This window comes from Doryrhamphus excisus, chromosome 14, assembly GCF_030265055.1.
Source record: "Doryrhamphus excisus isolate RoL2022-K1 chromosome 14, RoL_Dexc_1.0, whole genome shotgun sequence".
NCBI classification, from domain to species: Eukaryota; Metazoa; Chordata; class Actinopteri; order Syngnathiformes; family Syngnathidae; genus Doryrhamphus; species Doryrhamphus excisus.
In genome coordinates, this window is record NC_080479.1 from 18,666,356 (window position 1) to 18,682,406 (window position 16,051).

Here is a 16,051-nt window from a genome sequence, read left to right on the forward strand (position 1 = left end):
TCCCACATTCCAAAAACACGTCTATGTCTAATAGTTTATTTAGCCATGTTTATGCTTGCAAAAAAAACCCACTAAACTCACCACACAGTAACTTAACACCCCAAAGGCGTACCTAAAAATATACAAAGAAGTACCAATATGAGTTTTGAAGTTTCCCATTCTGCATTGTGTCTGAGCAAAGCAGTTCATTGGAGGACATGTGGCATAGAAAGTGGTTAGTGCGCAGGCCACACAGCGAGGAGACCCAAGTTCGATTCCACCCTCGGCCATCTCTGTGTGGAGTTTGCATGTTCTCCCCCGTGCATGCGTGGGTTTTCTCCGGGTACTCCGGTTTCCTCCCACATTCCAAAAACATGCTAGGTTAATTAGCCACTCCAAATTGTCCATAGGTATGAATGTGAGTGTGAATGGTTGTTTGTCTATATGTGCCCTGTGATTGGCTGGCCACCAGTCCAGGGTGTACCCCGCCTCTCGCCCCGAAGACAGCTGGGATAGGCTCCAGCACCCCCGCGACCCTCGTGAAAATAAGCGGTAGAAAATGAATGAATGAATGAATATTCCTTACGGGAGAAATATGCGGCATCCGCCCGTCAGGGGCCAAACGCTGACCCCCGTCGTGACGAGACTAAATTGCTTTGCGTCGGAAAATGAAGCCATTTTTTTTTCTCTCCTCGCCAAGGTGATGACATCTTTTGATCACGCCGTCTCTTTCAGCCCGTGTGAAAGCTCGGCGATGAAAGGATGAGGAAAAAAACAGCGGCACGCCGTAGCCGCTTCCTTTTTGTTCTTTTTTTTTTTTCAATCCGACGACGAGCTGGCGAAGCTAATTGGTTGGAAAAGAGTCATCAGGGTTGGGAAAATGGGACGGATAATGGAAGCGTATTTTAGCGTTAGGATGAAAACAGGTCGGACTGTGTGGCGTGGAGGACACCCGTCAAAGGATGGAAGGGGATTTATTAAATATGTATATACAAAATATATATATATATATATATACAAATACCACATTTGATTATTCATAGTATGGAACGTATTGTACTACACGTCATGTACATGTTATATACATGTCAGGTACATGTTCATTCATTCATTCATTTTCTACCGCTTATCCTCACGAGGGTCGCGGGGGTGCTGGAGCCTATCCCAGCTGTCTTCGGAATCGAACTTGGGTCTCCTAGCTGTGAGGTCTGTGCGCTGACCACATGTCTATGTCTATTAGTTTATTTAGCCATGTTTATGCTTGCAAAAAAAAAAAACACTAAACTCACCACACAGTAACTTAACACACCAAAGGCGTACCTAAAAATATACAAAGAAGTTCGATTCCACCCTCGGCCATCTTTGCATGTTCTCCCCGTGCATGCGTGGGATTTCTTTTCCGGGTACTCCGGTTTCCTCCCACATTCCAAAAACATGTCTATGTCTATTAGTTTATTTAGTTTATGCTTGCAAAAAAAACACTAAACTCATCACACAGTAACTTAACACCCCAAAGGCGTACCTAAAAATATACAATGAAGTACCAATATGAGTTTTGAAGTTTCCCATTCTGCATTGTGTCTGAGCAAAGCAGTTCATTTGGAGGACATGCGGCATAGAAAGTGGTTAGTGCGCAGGCCACACAGCTAGGAGACCAGGGTTCAATTCCAATCTCGGCCATCTCTGTGTGGAGTTTGCATGTTCTCCCCGTGCATGCGTGGGTTTTCTCCGAGTATTCCGGTTTCCTCCCACATTCCAAAAACACGTCTATGTCGATTAGTTTATTTAGCCATGTTTATGCTTGCAAAAAAAAAACACTAAACTCATCACACAGTAACTTAACAATCCAAAGGTGTACCTAAAAATATACAAAGAAGTACCAATATGAGTTTTGAAGTTTCCCATTCTGCATTGTGTCTGAGCAAAGCAGTTCATTGGAGGACATGCGGCATAGAAAGTGGTTAGTGCGCAGGCCACACAGCTAGGAGACCCGAGTTCGATTCCACCCTCGGCCATCCCTGTGTGGATTTTGCATGTTCTCCCCGTGCATGCGTGGGTTTTCTCCGGGTATTCCGGTTTCCTCCCACATTCCAAAAACATGTCTATGTCTATTAGTTTATTTAGCCATGTTTATGCTTGCAAAAAAAAACACTAAACTCACCACACAGTAACTTAACACACCAAAGGCGTACCTAAAAATATAGAAAGAAGTACCAATATGAGTTTTGAAGTTTCCCATTCTGCATTGTGTCTGAGCAAAGCAGTTCATTTGGAGGACATGCGGCATTGAAAGTGGTTAGTGCGCAGGCCACACAGCTAGGAGACCCGAGTTCGATTCCAATCTCGGCCATCTCTGTGTGGAGTTTGCATGTTCTCCCCGTGCATGCGTGGGTTTTCTCCGGGTACTCCGGTTTCCTCCCACATTCCAAAAACATGCTAGGTTAATTAGCCACTCCAAATTGTCCATAGGCATGAATGTGAGTGTGAATGGTTGTTTGTCTATATGTGCCCTGTGATTGGCTGGCCACCAGTCCAGGGTGTACCACACTTCTCGCCCCAAGACAGCTGGGATAGGCTCCAGCATACCCCTACCCATTTGATGATTTGTGTAAAAAATACATTTCAATGCTAATAATAATATTATTGTCATATCTGCCATGATGTGAATAGTTCATAGAGTTTAATGATGAGGAGTGCATGAGAAAGGATGGAGGTCACCACAATGCGTCCGTGAGTAGACCGTCCCCCTCGAAATCAGCTTGTCTTAAATTCCAACATGGCCGCTCCACCACACCTGCGCTGTGATTGGCATTGATGCTTCATCCATCATCACCCTCGTCCCGCCCCCTCCTTCCCCCGCTCGACCGACCCCCTCCCAAAATGGCGGTCCAGCTGGCGCTCGCCTCGCCGTTTTTCCAGTACCTGACGTGGGAGCTATCAAGCTATCCGTCACGCTAACCACCGCGCTATGGCCGCCTCCCAGCTGGGGCCTGTTGCTGCCATGGGTATGGAGGGGGCGGGCAGGGGGGGGGTGTAGCCCGACTGCTCCTCTGATGGATGAGTGGCAGCTTGCCAGTGATGGGTCACATTATTAGGTACACCTGCCCAATTCTATATCCCCTATATACAGGATATCCTGTATGTCATTCCGAAAAGAGTTTTTGTGTACGTGTGAGTTTTTTTTATCTTCGCCGTCTCGGAAGATGACGCCATTCGCCGCCGTCGATTCCAGCGTCGCAATCTCGCTTTCCTATTTTTCCGTCTCTTCTGCCGACGGAGACGACTCGAGCCAGGATACCACACCGGGAGACGGGGCGGGGCCGTTTAAGGATAAGACTGGTGAAGCGTGAGAAAGGTCAAGATGGCCGCCGGGCTAACCCAGCGACTAAACGAGCTGAAAAAGCCAACAGGTTGTGTGTCGCACACAATCGCGCACAAACATCTTGACGGGCCGCAGGAACGAGGATAGGCGTTGAGGAAACCTGTGTGTGTCCTGTGATAATGCTGCAGGAGAGCAGGAAACACACAATGCCTGTTTTTGCTGCTGCGGAGGTTCCTGAACGTCACACACACACACACACACACACACACACACACACACACACACACAGGATACCTGGCCTCGGGAAAGGGGAAGCATGGTGTGTGTGATACACGTGAACGCAGACAAACAGACTTCCTGCGTCTTCCCACCTACTGGGTGGACCACCTGTGTCACAGGCCGCCATGTTGGGGATCACCACACGGCGCCGATGCCGACGAGGAGGCGGGGCTACGAGACGCATGACAGCCGTAAACATGTGTCACACAAATGTGTTCATTTTGTGTGTGTGTAGCTTTTTGTGCTAATGCTAATGCGTGTTTGAACACGCTTATGTCCGAATTAGCACGAGTTAGCATGTTAGCATCTTAATGTATTTGTCCAACTTAATAGATAACATACATCACAGACAATGCAGTAACATGAAGGAGCGCGGCGGGAGGATGCTAACGTTAGCATAGCTATGAGATGCTAAAGTGCTAATATTGGCTGTGTTGGAAACCGCATACTGCCTACTACATACTACTCCATATGCATACTATCCACACTCCATACTGCGTACCCAATCCATCAAGACAGTATACAAAGCTATATAAAATATAATATATATATGATAACCCACAATGCATTGCGCTCCTACGCCAGCCGAAAAATCGACAGGCTGAAGCTAATTTCACTTTAGCTCTAAACTCTTTAAATACATCACTTTATTGAGATTTTTTTTTAAATCTGTCTCGAAAGTGGACGTTTAGATCCCGATTTTGCCATTTATTTGTCCAAATAACAACCGTTTACAATTTCCATCAGGCGAATTCGGCAAAATTTAAGCTAGCTAGTGAGCAAACGCACTTCCGGTTATTTTCACAAAATAAAACACCCCATATTAAAAAAAACATAGTGATAAATCACTGCTTTTACTTTGAAAACAAGAAGTGAACAACTCGCACTATATCTTGCTTGACATCACCGTTTGGTCCATGCTGCTGCTCGGTGTTCAAACAAAGTTTTTTTTAGCGGTGACGTCACGTCACGTCGCGTTGAATTCTGGGTAATTTGCGTATTCCAGTCAGTTTACGATACATACTCAACATTTCTGGCGAATGCAGTACTTCTCGGATACTCCAAGATGTCATACTACCAGTGTAGACACACTACATACTCAAATAGTTAGAATGAGTAGTAGGTAAGTATGCTGTTTCGAACTCAGCCATTGCATTTTAACAATAGCATCATGCTAGGTTAGCATATTTACCAAAATACGTTGTATGTAAATGTTGGGAGGACAAACGGTAGCATAGAGTGGACATATTAAAGAATTAATGTGTTTTTTTTAAGCTGTAGTACTCAAGTAAAAGTAAAATTAAGTTAATTTGGAGTTGATATTTTGGAAGATTACATTCGGGAAAAAGTCATACTATTATGGTAATAGAGTTACAATGGCGGTCTCCATTAAGTATCCACGTGACTCTTGGTACTCTGGTATCGATACGACGATCAACCACTCAGATGATGACGATGATGATGATGATACCCCCCCTTCTCCTGCTTGGTGGCACGTTGGCCCCGCCCACCGCCACCTGGCTGCGCTGCTGTCTTCCGAGTCGAGGCAGAGAGCCGCTGCTGCTCCTCGGCGCGCCATCGGAGACCCGAGGCGGAGTGTTGGCGTCTTGCAGGAAAGAGAGAGAGAGAGCGATAGAGAGAGAGAGAGCGAGTATTTGTGCTTTTGCACGACGCTTTTTAAGGATTAGTCGCCCCGTACATCGGACGGATGGGAAGAAAAGACCGGCATCAAACCTTTTAGGGCAGACTTCCCGCGTCTTGTCATCTTTAAAGTGGGCTCCTTCGTGCTTCCGCCTTCCGTATTTTGTTGGACTTTTGGAGTAAAAACACCCGTCCGCACCCGGTCCTCCGGTGCTGCGAGGTTGGACCCCAGCGAGCCTCCTCCTCCTCCCCTGCATCCCAGCACCGTGTGCCGCATGGTGGGAATCTCCGAGTCCTTTCGCTGTAAGTCACCTTTTATTTTATTCCTCTCTTTGCATATTCTTCCCTGTACTGCGTTCTCATGCACCCCCCACCCCCCCTTTCACCTCAGCAATCTCTGCGGGGGATCGAACAGGAGCAATCAGGTGTTTATGTGAATGCCGCAAGTCCAAAATCAGCGCAATAATCTTGTCTTTGTGTGCAGCAATGCCACATGCTGCCAACATCATATATGGTGTGCATGCGTCTCGCTCGGTGTGCTCACCGGCTCTCCGGCAGCGATCGGGGTGTTTATGGGGATGCATTTGGCGCTGCGGACAATCTTTGTGCACGTCCGCGTTTATTTTGCATCTATTCTTTGCATATTTCATGCAAAGTCCATCATAGCTTGGATGTCCTGTGGAGCAGAACATCCAATGATGGAGGTGACGGCAGCAGGGAAGGGAATTCTTGTCAATAACTTGGGCTGTCGTGTATATACAGTATATGTAGTATATGTAGTATTAATATGTAGTATTGCGTACTTAGTGGGTCGAGCTTGGCTTTGGTGAAAGAAGAAAATACAAAAAATGTTTCTGAAATTTTCTTTTTCATGAAAAAAAGTTAATGTTGGGACTTTTCCGTTGTTTTTTTTTTTGCTTATGATAATAAGGTGTTATTGTCATGTTGGGATGACATTCATTTCTTTTTTTTAGTACTTTTTTTAGTCACAACTTTGACTTTTTTTTGGCTTTTCTGAATATTTCCCTCCCCTTAAAGAACTTTATTTCCTTTTACTTCCTAAAGTGTAACTTTTCTATAAATACTCAGACTTTCTTCTTGCAAATGAGCTCCTTTTCATAAAAAAATCACCATTTCATACAATTTTTCTCATGATATTCCAACATAAAATGTTGACTTCCATTCCTTCATTCCTCAAACTCAAAGATCCTATCCTGAATTCCCATTTTTAAAATTTTTGTTGTCTTATATCTGGAAACATTCCGTCTCTCTTCTTGGAACTTTGTAATTTTTAAAAAAATTCTCATTAACTTATTTTTGATCATAGTATTCAGACGTTTTTGCTTGTATCATGTCTGTCATCATTTTAATGTTTTTTACTTTTATTTTATAGAATTAAAATGACAATAAAACAAATCAAAATAGTGTGGCATAGAAAAAGTTTTTTTGCCTTAATTTCTCGTTATTTTTTGCCTCACGTGAAGGCTTTATTCTTAGATTTTTTAAATTAAATGATTTCTATTAATATTCTGACTTGGTTCCTCGAATATTGTAATATGTAATTTTTTTTTAAATTTGACTTTTCCAGGTAAAATTCAACAAAAATGTGTTCTTCCATGAAGGGTTTTTTGTTGTCTTTTTGGGTGGTCTTTGTGTCATATTGCAATATTTTCTCATCAAATGAAGATGGTTTTCATGTAAAATTGGTAAAAAAAAATTCTCTTCTAATATTATTCTAATATCTCCCAAAAAGAAGACTTTCATCTCATAGCTTTGCAAGAATTTATAATTTTTTCTATGATATTGTGACTTTTTTCCTCATAACAATTATGACTTTTTCTCACGTTTCGATGACTTTCGGCTCATAAAACCCAAATTTCAAAGTATATTCTGACTTTGTTCTTGTAACGTTGTCATATTTTTTCATAACATTGTGATTTTTTTAACCTTTTTTTCAAAGATTTCTCCTAATATTTACTTTTCTTTTCCCCAGCTTCCATCTTACAGAATTGCAATCATTTCTTTAAAAAAAATAGAACTTTTTTGAGGTATGATTGAAATGTGCAATCAGATTAATCATGGTTTTCAAGTTAATTAATCATGATTAATCACAGTTTGCAACTACATGTGAAATATGGCCATTTTGACTGTATTTCACTGAAAGGAAGATTATGTACTGGATAGCAGCACAACATTAGCGTCCCACTTTAACGTGTTATTATGGGTCGTGAAGAGTTGCGTTCAATGACACCACGCCGTTTAAGAATGAATTCACATGTTTTGAGAGTATTTTTCCCAGCGTTCTTAAATGCGGCAAATGAAGAGTAAGAAAGTGTTTATTTCTGACATTTTTTTTCACAATATGACAACTTTTTGGAAAGTGATATTGTGATTTTTTTACTGTTAATGCAACATTGTCGCGTACAAGTACACTGTTGTTGTTTTTTGCGGGGATAGCTATGCTTTTATCCCGCAAATCAAATTTTTTTCTATGTTAAAGCTTTTTTTTCATCTATATTTTTGCTTTTTGTCTTGCTCTAACTTTTCCATAAATCTGTCCTTCTTCTTGCAAGATACTTGGTGTTAAAGGACAACATAGTCTGCTAATATTGGAAATTAAACGGTGTTAATTGTCAAATAAAAAGAGTCTTAATGGGGATGCAGGCAAGTGTAGGAGGAAGGGTGCGAACGGTTTTATTAGTCGTAAAGTACCGCCTTTGTTTAGCGGAGCAGCTCATACTACACTACTACCTGTATACTCTGTTCCTCTGTGTGAATGGGTGAGCTGGGATCAGACTATTACCTGGAGTGTGAGTGGGCGTGTTTGCAGAGATAAAGAGCAGGGGAATAAATGAAAGGTAAACAAAGTGAATTAGATGAACCGTTTGCAGGTTTATCACACGTGTCTACTCAATATCATTCACAGCAGCAACACCAGTACTGGTAGTACTCTTACTAGTAGTAGTAGGAGTAGTAGTGGGGCGGTATGGCTCAGGTGGGAGAGTAGTCATCTTTAAGATTGCTGGTTCAATCCCCTGTCCTCCTGTGATCATGTCAAAGTACCCTTCAAGGTATTACAAGTACCCTTGAAGATACCAAAAGTACCCTTGAAGATACCAAAAGTACCCTTCAAGATACCAAGAGTACCCTTCAAGATTAAGATATGCCTTTATTCGTCCCTCAGTGGGGAAATTTGTATTTGTATTTGTATTGTATTTGTTCAAGATACCAACCTGTGCTAACAGTCTTCTCCAAGGTAGAAATATACTCCATATACACGATAGAAGTCTATTGTATTTCACGAGCAGTACTAGTATGAACTGTACTGTAGTATTCATTTAATAATACTATGAGTAATATTAATACTTGTACCGGAAGTTGTACTAGTACAATTAACACGAGTACCAGTAGTAGTAGTGGTAGTACTAGTAGTCGTATTAGCAGTAATGGCGATAATTGAATTGTATTATCAGTAATACTGATAGCAGTAGTAATACTAGCAGTGGTAGTAGTACTAACACAATTAATATTAGTAAGTCGTAGTAATAGTAGTAGCATTAGTGTCAGCACCAGTAGTAGTAAGTAGCACTACCAGGAGTAGTACTACTAGTAGTAGTACTCATAGTAGTTTTAGCAGTAATAGTAGTAATTGTAGCACCGTTAGTACTACCATAAGTAGTAGTACTAGCAGTGGTAGTAGTACTACTATTAGTACTTGTACAGCCACTAGTACTCATAGCCGTTGTCATATTAACAGTGCTAGTAGTAGTGGCTGTAGGAGCATTAGTACTAATACTAGCAGTTTTAACTAGTATTGGCATTAGTAGTAGTAGTAGTACTAGCAGTAGGACTAGTACTAGCAGTAGTTATAGTAGTAGTAGTGTTAGCAGTATTTGTAGCAGTTGGATTAGTGGATTAGCGTGAGAGGTCCAGTGTCAGGTGTGGGGACACCCCATAGAAGAAGAAGAAGACGTAGCAGGAGGGATGAGTGTTTTTTTTTTTTTCTTCTCCATTTGCTTTTTCAAATGTCCTGCTCTGATTGGACACGTTGGAGGAGTCTGATGAGAAATGGTGATTCGTGTTCTCATGAGTCAGTCACCGAAGTGAATCGGGTAGCGGATCCACTGAGTCGGCACTCGTCCCGCCTTAAATCACGGCCTGGGATCTTAGCTGGGTACCTGATAGAGGGGGGGATTAAGTCAACAAGTTAACAGAGACCAGGACCCCCCCCCCCCCCCCCCCCCCCAGTCATGATTCAGTATCCATCTCACACATGTTTGGAAGGAATGGTTATATATCTACAATAACAATAACAATAGATCTACAATAACAATAACAATGCTTTATGGATTTCATTCTGTCTATTCTTCCTTTTTTGGCCACAGTTTGACCCCGGAACAGGTTATTTGGTAAAAAAAAAAAAAAGTGACGTGCTGATCCCAGTGTACATCCATACTACGATGATATTTATTTACTTTCTTTTTTACTGTCAATGCAGGGCCAGCTAAGGCGCTAATGCTAAGACTCACACACTGTCAATAGACTGGGATTGAGTTGCTAATTAACTCTACTTTCTCTGACTCTATTCTACACACACACACACACACACACACACACACACACACACACACACAATGTCTCTTTTAGGATGTCCTCTCTTTCTGTCCCACTGTTTATTTTCCTGCCTCCATCTGGAGTCTGCTGATATTGTAATCGCCCTAATGCACATTGCCTTCCCCTCACACACACACACACACACACACACACACACACACACACACACACGTCCACGTACAAGGTGGCCATCCTGACAAGCCTCCTGCTGGCATTGGTGTCTTATTGGAGGAGATAAGGGCCTGTGTGTGTGATTGTGTGGCTGTGTGAATGAGAAAAATGGCCGACAAGACTCCACAAAGCCGAGACGACGCCTGCTATCACCTCTTCATTCACACGGGAAGGCCAGGACACGTTGGGGGGTTTGGGGGGGGGGCTTTCAGGGACGGTGATTAGGATTAGCCATCCGTCTCGTCGCGCTCCTTGGCGTTAAAATTGCGGGCGTCCTTTTGAGCGCGTGCCTGCATAGAAGGAGGACCCGTCGGACGTCTTTAAGGACCATTGTACGGGCGTGTTGATGATGTCACCTTTTACAGTATGATCTGTCAGCCATTTATGATTATGATTATTCAGCCATTGATCATTTTGAGATGTATTAGAAGGAAGCTTTACCTTTTTTTAAACATTTCTTTTAGTTTGTGTGACTTTTTTGGGATAAAAAAGTAGAATTTTTCTACTTATTCCTTCATTTCTGATGTTTGAGATGACACTGAACGCACCAAATTCTACTGACGTTGATGCAAACTGGACTTCCTTATTATGGGCTGCAGATTACCTGCACTCCATGGAAATCCAGCTGGAATAGGTGCAGATTCTGGAAGATCTAGAAAGCTTTTTTTTGTGCTGGTTATGGTGTGTAGTGGCTCTATAAGAGTCCACAACACAATCCAAAAGCTACACACAATAACCCACACGGAAAGCTTTCTAGATCTTCCAGAATCCGCACCTATTCCAGCTGCATTTCCTTGGATTTGTCAAAAATTCCAACAAAAAAAGAACAAATTAAGCAGACTGTTTTTTTTTTGACAAATCCAAGGAAATGCAACTGGAATAGGTGCGGATTCTGGAAGATGTAGAAAGCTTTCTGTGCTGGTTATGGGGTGTAGTGGCTCTATAGGAGTCCACAACACAATCCAAAAACCGCAAGTGAGCATAATAGGCCTCTTTTTATTGCAAATTTGTAACTTTTCTCTAAATATTTGGACTTTCTCCTTGTAACTTTGCAGTATTTTTGTGTGAAACTATGTAAACAAAAAGTATTTTCTCATTAAATGTTTCTTTTTTGTTAAAGGGCACCTATTATGCTCATTTTGGGGCTCCTATAGAGCAGCTACACACAATAACCCACACGGAAGGCTTTCTAGATCTTCCAGAATCTGCACCTATTCCAGCTGCATTTCCTTGGATTTGTCGAAAAAAAAACGGTCTGCTTAATTTGTTCCACCCACAGCCCGCCTCCGGGTACGCCCACTGCGCTTTGATTGCTCACACTCAGCTTGTACATGGGCATGCCCATATATCACAAGGCTCCCTGTGATGTCACAGTGAGCTGGTCCATGAAACCGACCTCAAACTTCTTTCAGGGCTCACTTCCAAATGCAAAAACCGAATTATTTGAAACTTTTGCATGGTTTAACACCAGAATACAACATTATAACTACTCTATAGTTCAGAAAAGTGGAAGTGCAAAATTGTTTTTATAAAAGTGCTGCACTTTTTCTCATAAAAATATGACCTTTTCTCTTAAAATGTGACTTTGAACTCGTAAAATTGAAAGTTCTTTCTCCGGTTCCATTGTCTTTTTTTTTTGTAATTTTTTTCTATAAATATTCTGACTTAGTTTTTGTACTGTGACTTTTTCACTGAAAATTCAAAAAAAAAAATTCTTGCAAAACAAAAAAAATCCCATCATATCGCAACATTAAAAAAAAATTTTTTTTTCCTTGTAAAACTTCTTGCAATAATATTTTTATTGATAATAGTGCAGCTTTTTCCCGTAGAGGCATGCCTTTTTTTCCTCACAAAATTGTGACTATTTTCCTGTTAATTACGGACTTTTTTCATACTAACAGTGCAGTATTTTCTGGTAAAGTTAAGTTTTTTTTCAAGTAAAATTAAACTTTTTTCTGATTTTTTTTTTGTAAAAATCTCTTTGATTATATTAGGATTTTATTGTGACGACACTGCAACCATGTTGTGCTTTTTTTTTAATCCACTTTTATGTTGGAGTCCATAATTTTCTGTTAAAAATGATGACTTTTTTCCTCGCTGAGGTGCGACTGTGAGATCTTTGCGTTTTGGTGCTGCTGGCTTTGACGTACGCTTTTAATCTTGACGTGTGAACAATCTGTTGTAAAAGTAGCCTGGTTAAAGGAGAGCGAGAGAGAGAAAGGAGTGTAATTAAGAAGGCCGAGATCGATACGTGAACGCCGTGCCGTGGAAGCTCTGCTTTTTTTTTTCTCTTTATTGACGTCTCCACTCAACTACAGCCAGACACGTGTGTGTGTGTGTGTGTGTGTGTGTGAGTGTGTGTGATGAAATAACATCAATACATGTCAGGCAAATAAAGGAGGGAGGTGTTGTTGCGTTTGAATGAAGGGTAATGGAAGCAAGAAGCTGCTGTGGCGGCAAACAAAAGCGATGCCGCTCTCGCCGCCGCCGCCGCTGCCACCGCTTGGTCTGGTCGTCACAGCGACAGACAGCAAGTGGCTTCCGACGTGCGAGAGCAGCAATTACTTGAAGGAAAAAAAAAAAAAAAGCACGAGTGAAAGTGGCTGGAAAAGGCGACAAAGAGAGCGCAGGCATTTTGGGGGATGCGCAATTTTCTCCCGACGCGAGTAAAAGACCTCATTTTGTTTAACTTCTCTTCCAGCGGGAAAATGGCCGACCATAAATGTTAGCCACGCCGAGCTAGCTAGTAGCACGCGAGCTTGCAAGAAAGTAGCGGTGCCCTCACGTGTGCGTTTCCCGTTTGGCGCCACCCATTGGCGCCACCTGCGCTGCCAGGGAATAAGAAGACGTAGCAGGAAGGATGGGTGCCGCCATGTTTAGCGAGTCATCACATCCCCTTTACATTCTCAGGACACACGTGGTGACGAGTCTGACATGAACGTACGCATCGCTTTTCTCGATGACGCCCCTCCCCCGTTTCCAAGCGCCCCCAGGTGGCTCCACCTAGCTTGGGACATTTTTTTTTAAACAGCAAAAAAAACGCAAGATAAGAAAGTTGTAAGGTTGATCTTGTACAATGTGGTTGTTCTTCATTTCCTTTGTATTGAGTTGTGGACTCCTATAGAGCAGCTACACACAATAACCAGCACAGAAACCTTTTCTAGTTCTTCCAGAATCTGCACCTATTCAGCTGTATTTCTTTGGCTTTCGTGGTTTCCAGGAGAGTAGCTACAGCATTTTAGCTAAAGTAGCTTTAGCATCTTAGCCTTGGGTTTTCTACAGCATCAGTAACGTCTGATGTGGCCACTGATTGTGGTGGGAAAAGGCTATTATTATATCCTCTATGCTATGATGCTACATTCCTCTGTGCTATAATGCTACATTTGTTTATGCTATAATGCTACATTTGTTTATGCTATAATGCTACATTACTCTATGTTATAATGCTACATTTGTTTATGCTATAATGCTACATTACTCTATGCTATAATGCTATATACCTCTATGCTGTAATGCTACATTCCTCTGTGCTATAATGCTACATTCCTCTATGCTATGATGCTACATCCCTCTGTGCTATGATGCTACATCCCTCTGTGCTATGATGCTACATCCCTCTGTGTTATGATGCTACATTCCTCTATGCCAGGGGTCAGCAACCCGCGGCTCCAGAGCCGCATGTGGCTCTTCAGCGTCTTTGTTGTGGCTCCCTTTGCAATGCTTGAATATTTTTTAACACCTGAATGGGGAAAATGCATGTCTTTTGTAATGAGTTTTAAAAAAAATCCAACTTTGTCTGAGACCATGAATGCATCCTGAGTGAGTTCTGACTGCTATTCAGTTCAGTACATGAAGGAAAATAAGTAATACTTATTTGACAATTCTAATAAATAAATTGGAAATCATTTAAAAACAGCGGCATGGGAACTCTTTTGCGCCAGAGTAAACAAATCAGGTAAGTTTACAGTAGTTTACACATACATTTATGTATGTAAGTTTATCTCCAATACTAGCAAGAGTACTCCAACTCGTCTTTTCTTATCTGAACTACTTTGATACCCCCAAATTCCCTCCAATGTTGTTTTAAACATACTATATGTTTTGCGGCTCCAGGCTATTTTTGTTCAGTGGGCATTGGGTAAAATGGCTCTTTTCATAGTAAAGGTTGCCGACCCCTGCTCTATGCTATAATGCTACGTTTCTCGATGCTATAATGCTACGTTTCTCGATGCTATAATGTTACGTTTCTCGATGCTATAATGCTACATTGCTCTGTGCTATGATGCTACATTTTTCTATGCTATAATGCTACATTTCTTGATGCTATAATGCACAGACACAGACAAGCGCTTTTCCGCACAAGATCCACACCACCCAGTAACGTTGGCTGGCCACTCCTGGGAAGGTTCACCTTTGTTCCATGTTTGTCATAATTTGAGGATAATGGCGCTCACTGTGGTTGGCTGGAGTCCCAAGGCTTTACAAATGGCTTTATAACACTGATGGATCTCAATTCCCTTTTCACACCACTGTATGAGGGTAGAATATAGCATGTATAGAATATATAGAAGTATATAGAAATCGATAAGAAAGCAACGTACAAAGCCACTCGTGGTGTTGGAGTGCCGTCTCCAGACTTTGTGGAAGATTCCCGACTCTCTCCGGGCTTCGACTCTTGCAGACGTACGATCAAGATTTGGGATTTGAAGAAACGTTTCTGCAGATGTTGCGAGATGTTTGCTTTGTGTGCTGATGATTTCTTACCCATCTGCTCCTCCGCCGATGTCTCTTTATCAACATCTGCTTTTCTGCGCTGGCAAAAAAGCCAAAGCCACTCCGTCAGCCCCCCCGCCCCCGCCCCCCTCATCGACGACCCCCCACCCCCCCACCGCGTGTGCACTCTGGCTCACACATGCTAACCATTACGCTGTCATACCATTGATGAAATGTAATAAGTTTCACTTAGAGGCTTAGATAAAGCTCCCTTTTGACTTTCCTTCCTCCATCACTGCAAACCATTTTGTGGTTTTACACGTCTCCCTCACCCCCCCCACCCCCCCACCCCGCCCCACCCCACGAGGACAAATCACCGCCTGATTTCTTCGTTTTGTAGCAAAACCCGCCGGCACTCGTCTTTATGTGTGATTCCGCCTGGGTAATAATTCAGGGCAAATGTTTAAGATGGGATTTTTCCCGACGCTCGAGCACGTCATCACGGCCGGCAGCACTCGTGCACCTGTAACAGTGGAAACGTGGGAGCGTGGCCACACTTCATCATACATTTTAATAAATAAAAATACATAAATCATTAAAAATAATGATTAAATATTATATAAAATATTAAATAAAATATAAATACATAATTTACACAAAAGAATAAAATAATATATTTAAATACAAATAAATATGTATATTGAATAAAATATATTTGAAAATCTATATGTACATAATATACATTTGTACATTTTGGAAAATTTCTCCTAATTCTTGTAAATTGGCCCTAAATGTGAGGATTTTATTTGGCAAAAATTAAAAAAAAAAATTTGTTTAGTTTTTTTTGGCTTAGTGCAGTATTTTCTTGCAGAAATACGACATATTTTCTTTGATTATTTTTCTTGGATAGTTCTGGTCTATTTCAATTTTTTTGTCATATTAAGGCTTTTTAAATATTACATTTTTATTGTGATATAATTTGTAAGTTTTCTGTAAATATTTTCAGGTAAAATTAGGACTTTTTCATTAAAAATATTTTTTTTTTGGAAATGATTTTTTTCTTCTTTCTTTTCTCTCCTAAAATGCTTCTCATGTTAGGATTTTATTCTCACACTATGATGACATTGACCTCGCAACAATCTGACACTGTTTATTATTAAAGTGCAAAAATGTAAATTTTTGCTGTGGCTTCAGGCTATTCATTCTAATCATCATCGGTGCATGAAATAAAAATAATAAAAGCATTGTAGCTATTTGAGTAGACGTGCATCCAAAAGGAAGCGAGCCACGTTTGTGTGATGAAAGCGGAGCATCTAAAGTCGGATTTTACGG

At 41.5% G+C, this 16,051-nt stretch overlaps 1 protein-coding gene across 9 annotated transcripts in view; it reads left to right on the forward strand.

The window, feature by feature from the left end:
• Window positions 1-16,051, forward strand: part of runx1t1 (RUNX1 partner transcriptional co-repressor 1) — a 125,020-nt gene that overhangs the window by 61,637 nt on the left and 47,332 nt on the right. The window contains exon 1 of one of the 9 annotated variants that reach the window (XM_058047898.1): window positions 3,016-4,703. The exons of 6 other annotated variants lie outside the window; for them this stretch is intronic. Coding sequence is in view for 1 of the 3 variants with exons in the window: in XM_058047894.1 (XP_057903877.1) it covers window positions 5,497-5,524 (28 nt within the window). In the remaining 2 variants the exon portion in view is untranslated. Of the gene's footprint in view, window positions 1-3,015; window positions 5,525-9,482; window positions 10,339-16,051 lie in introns of those variants that run through there. 2 more of the 9 variants (XM_058047894.1, XM_058047899.1) reach the window with 2 other exon arrangements.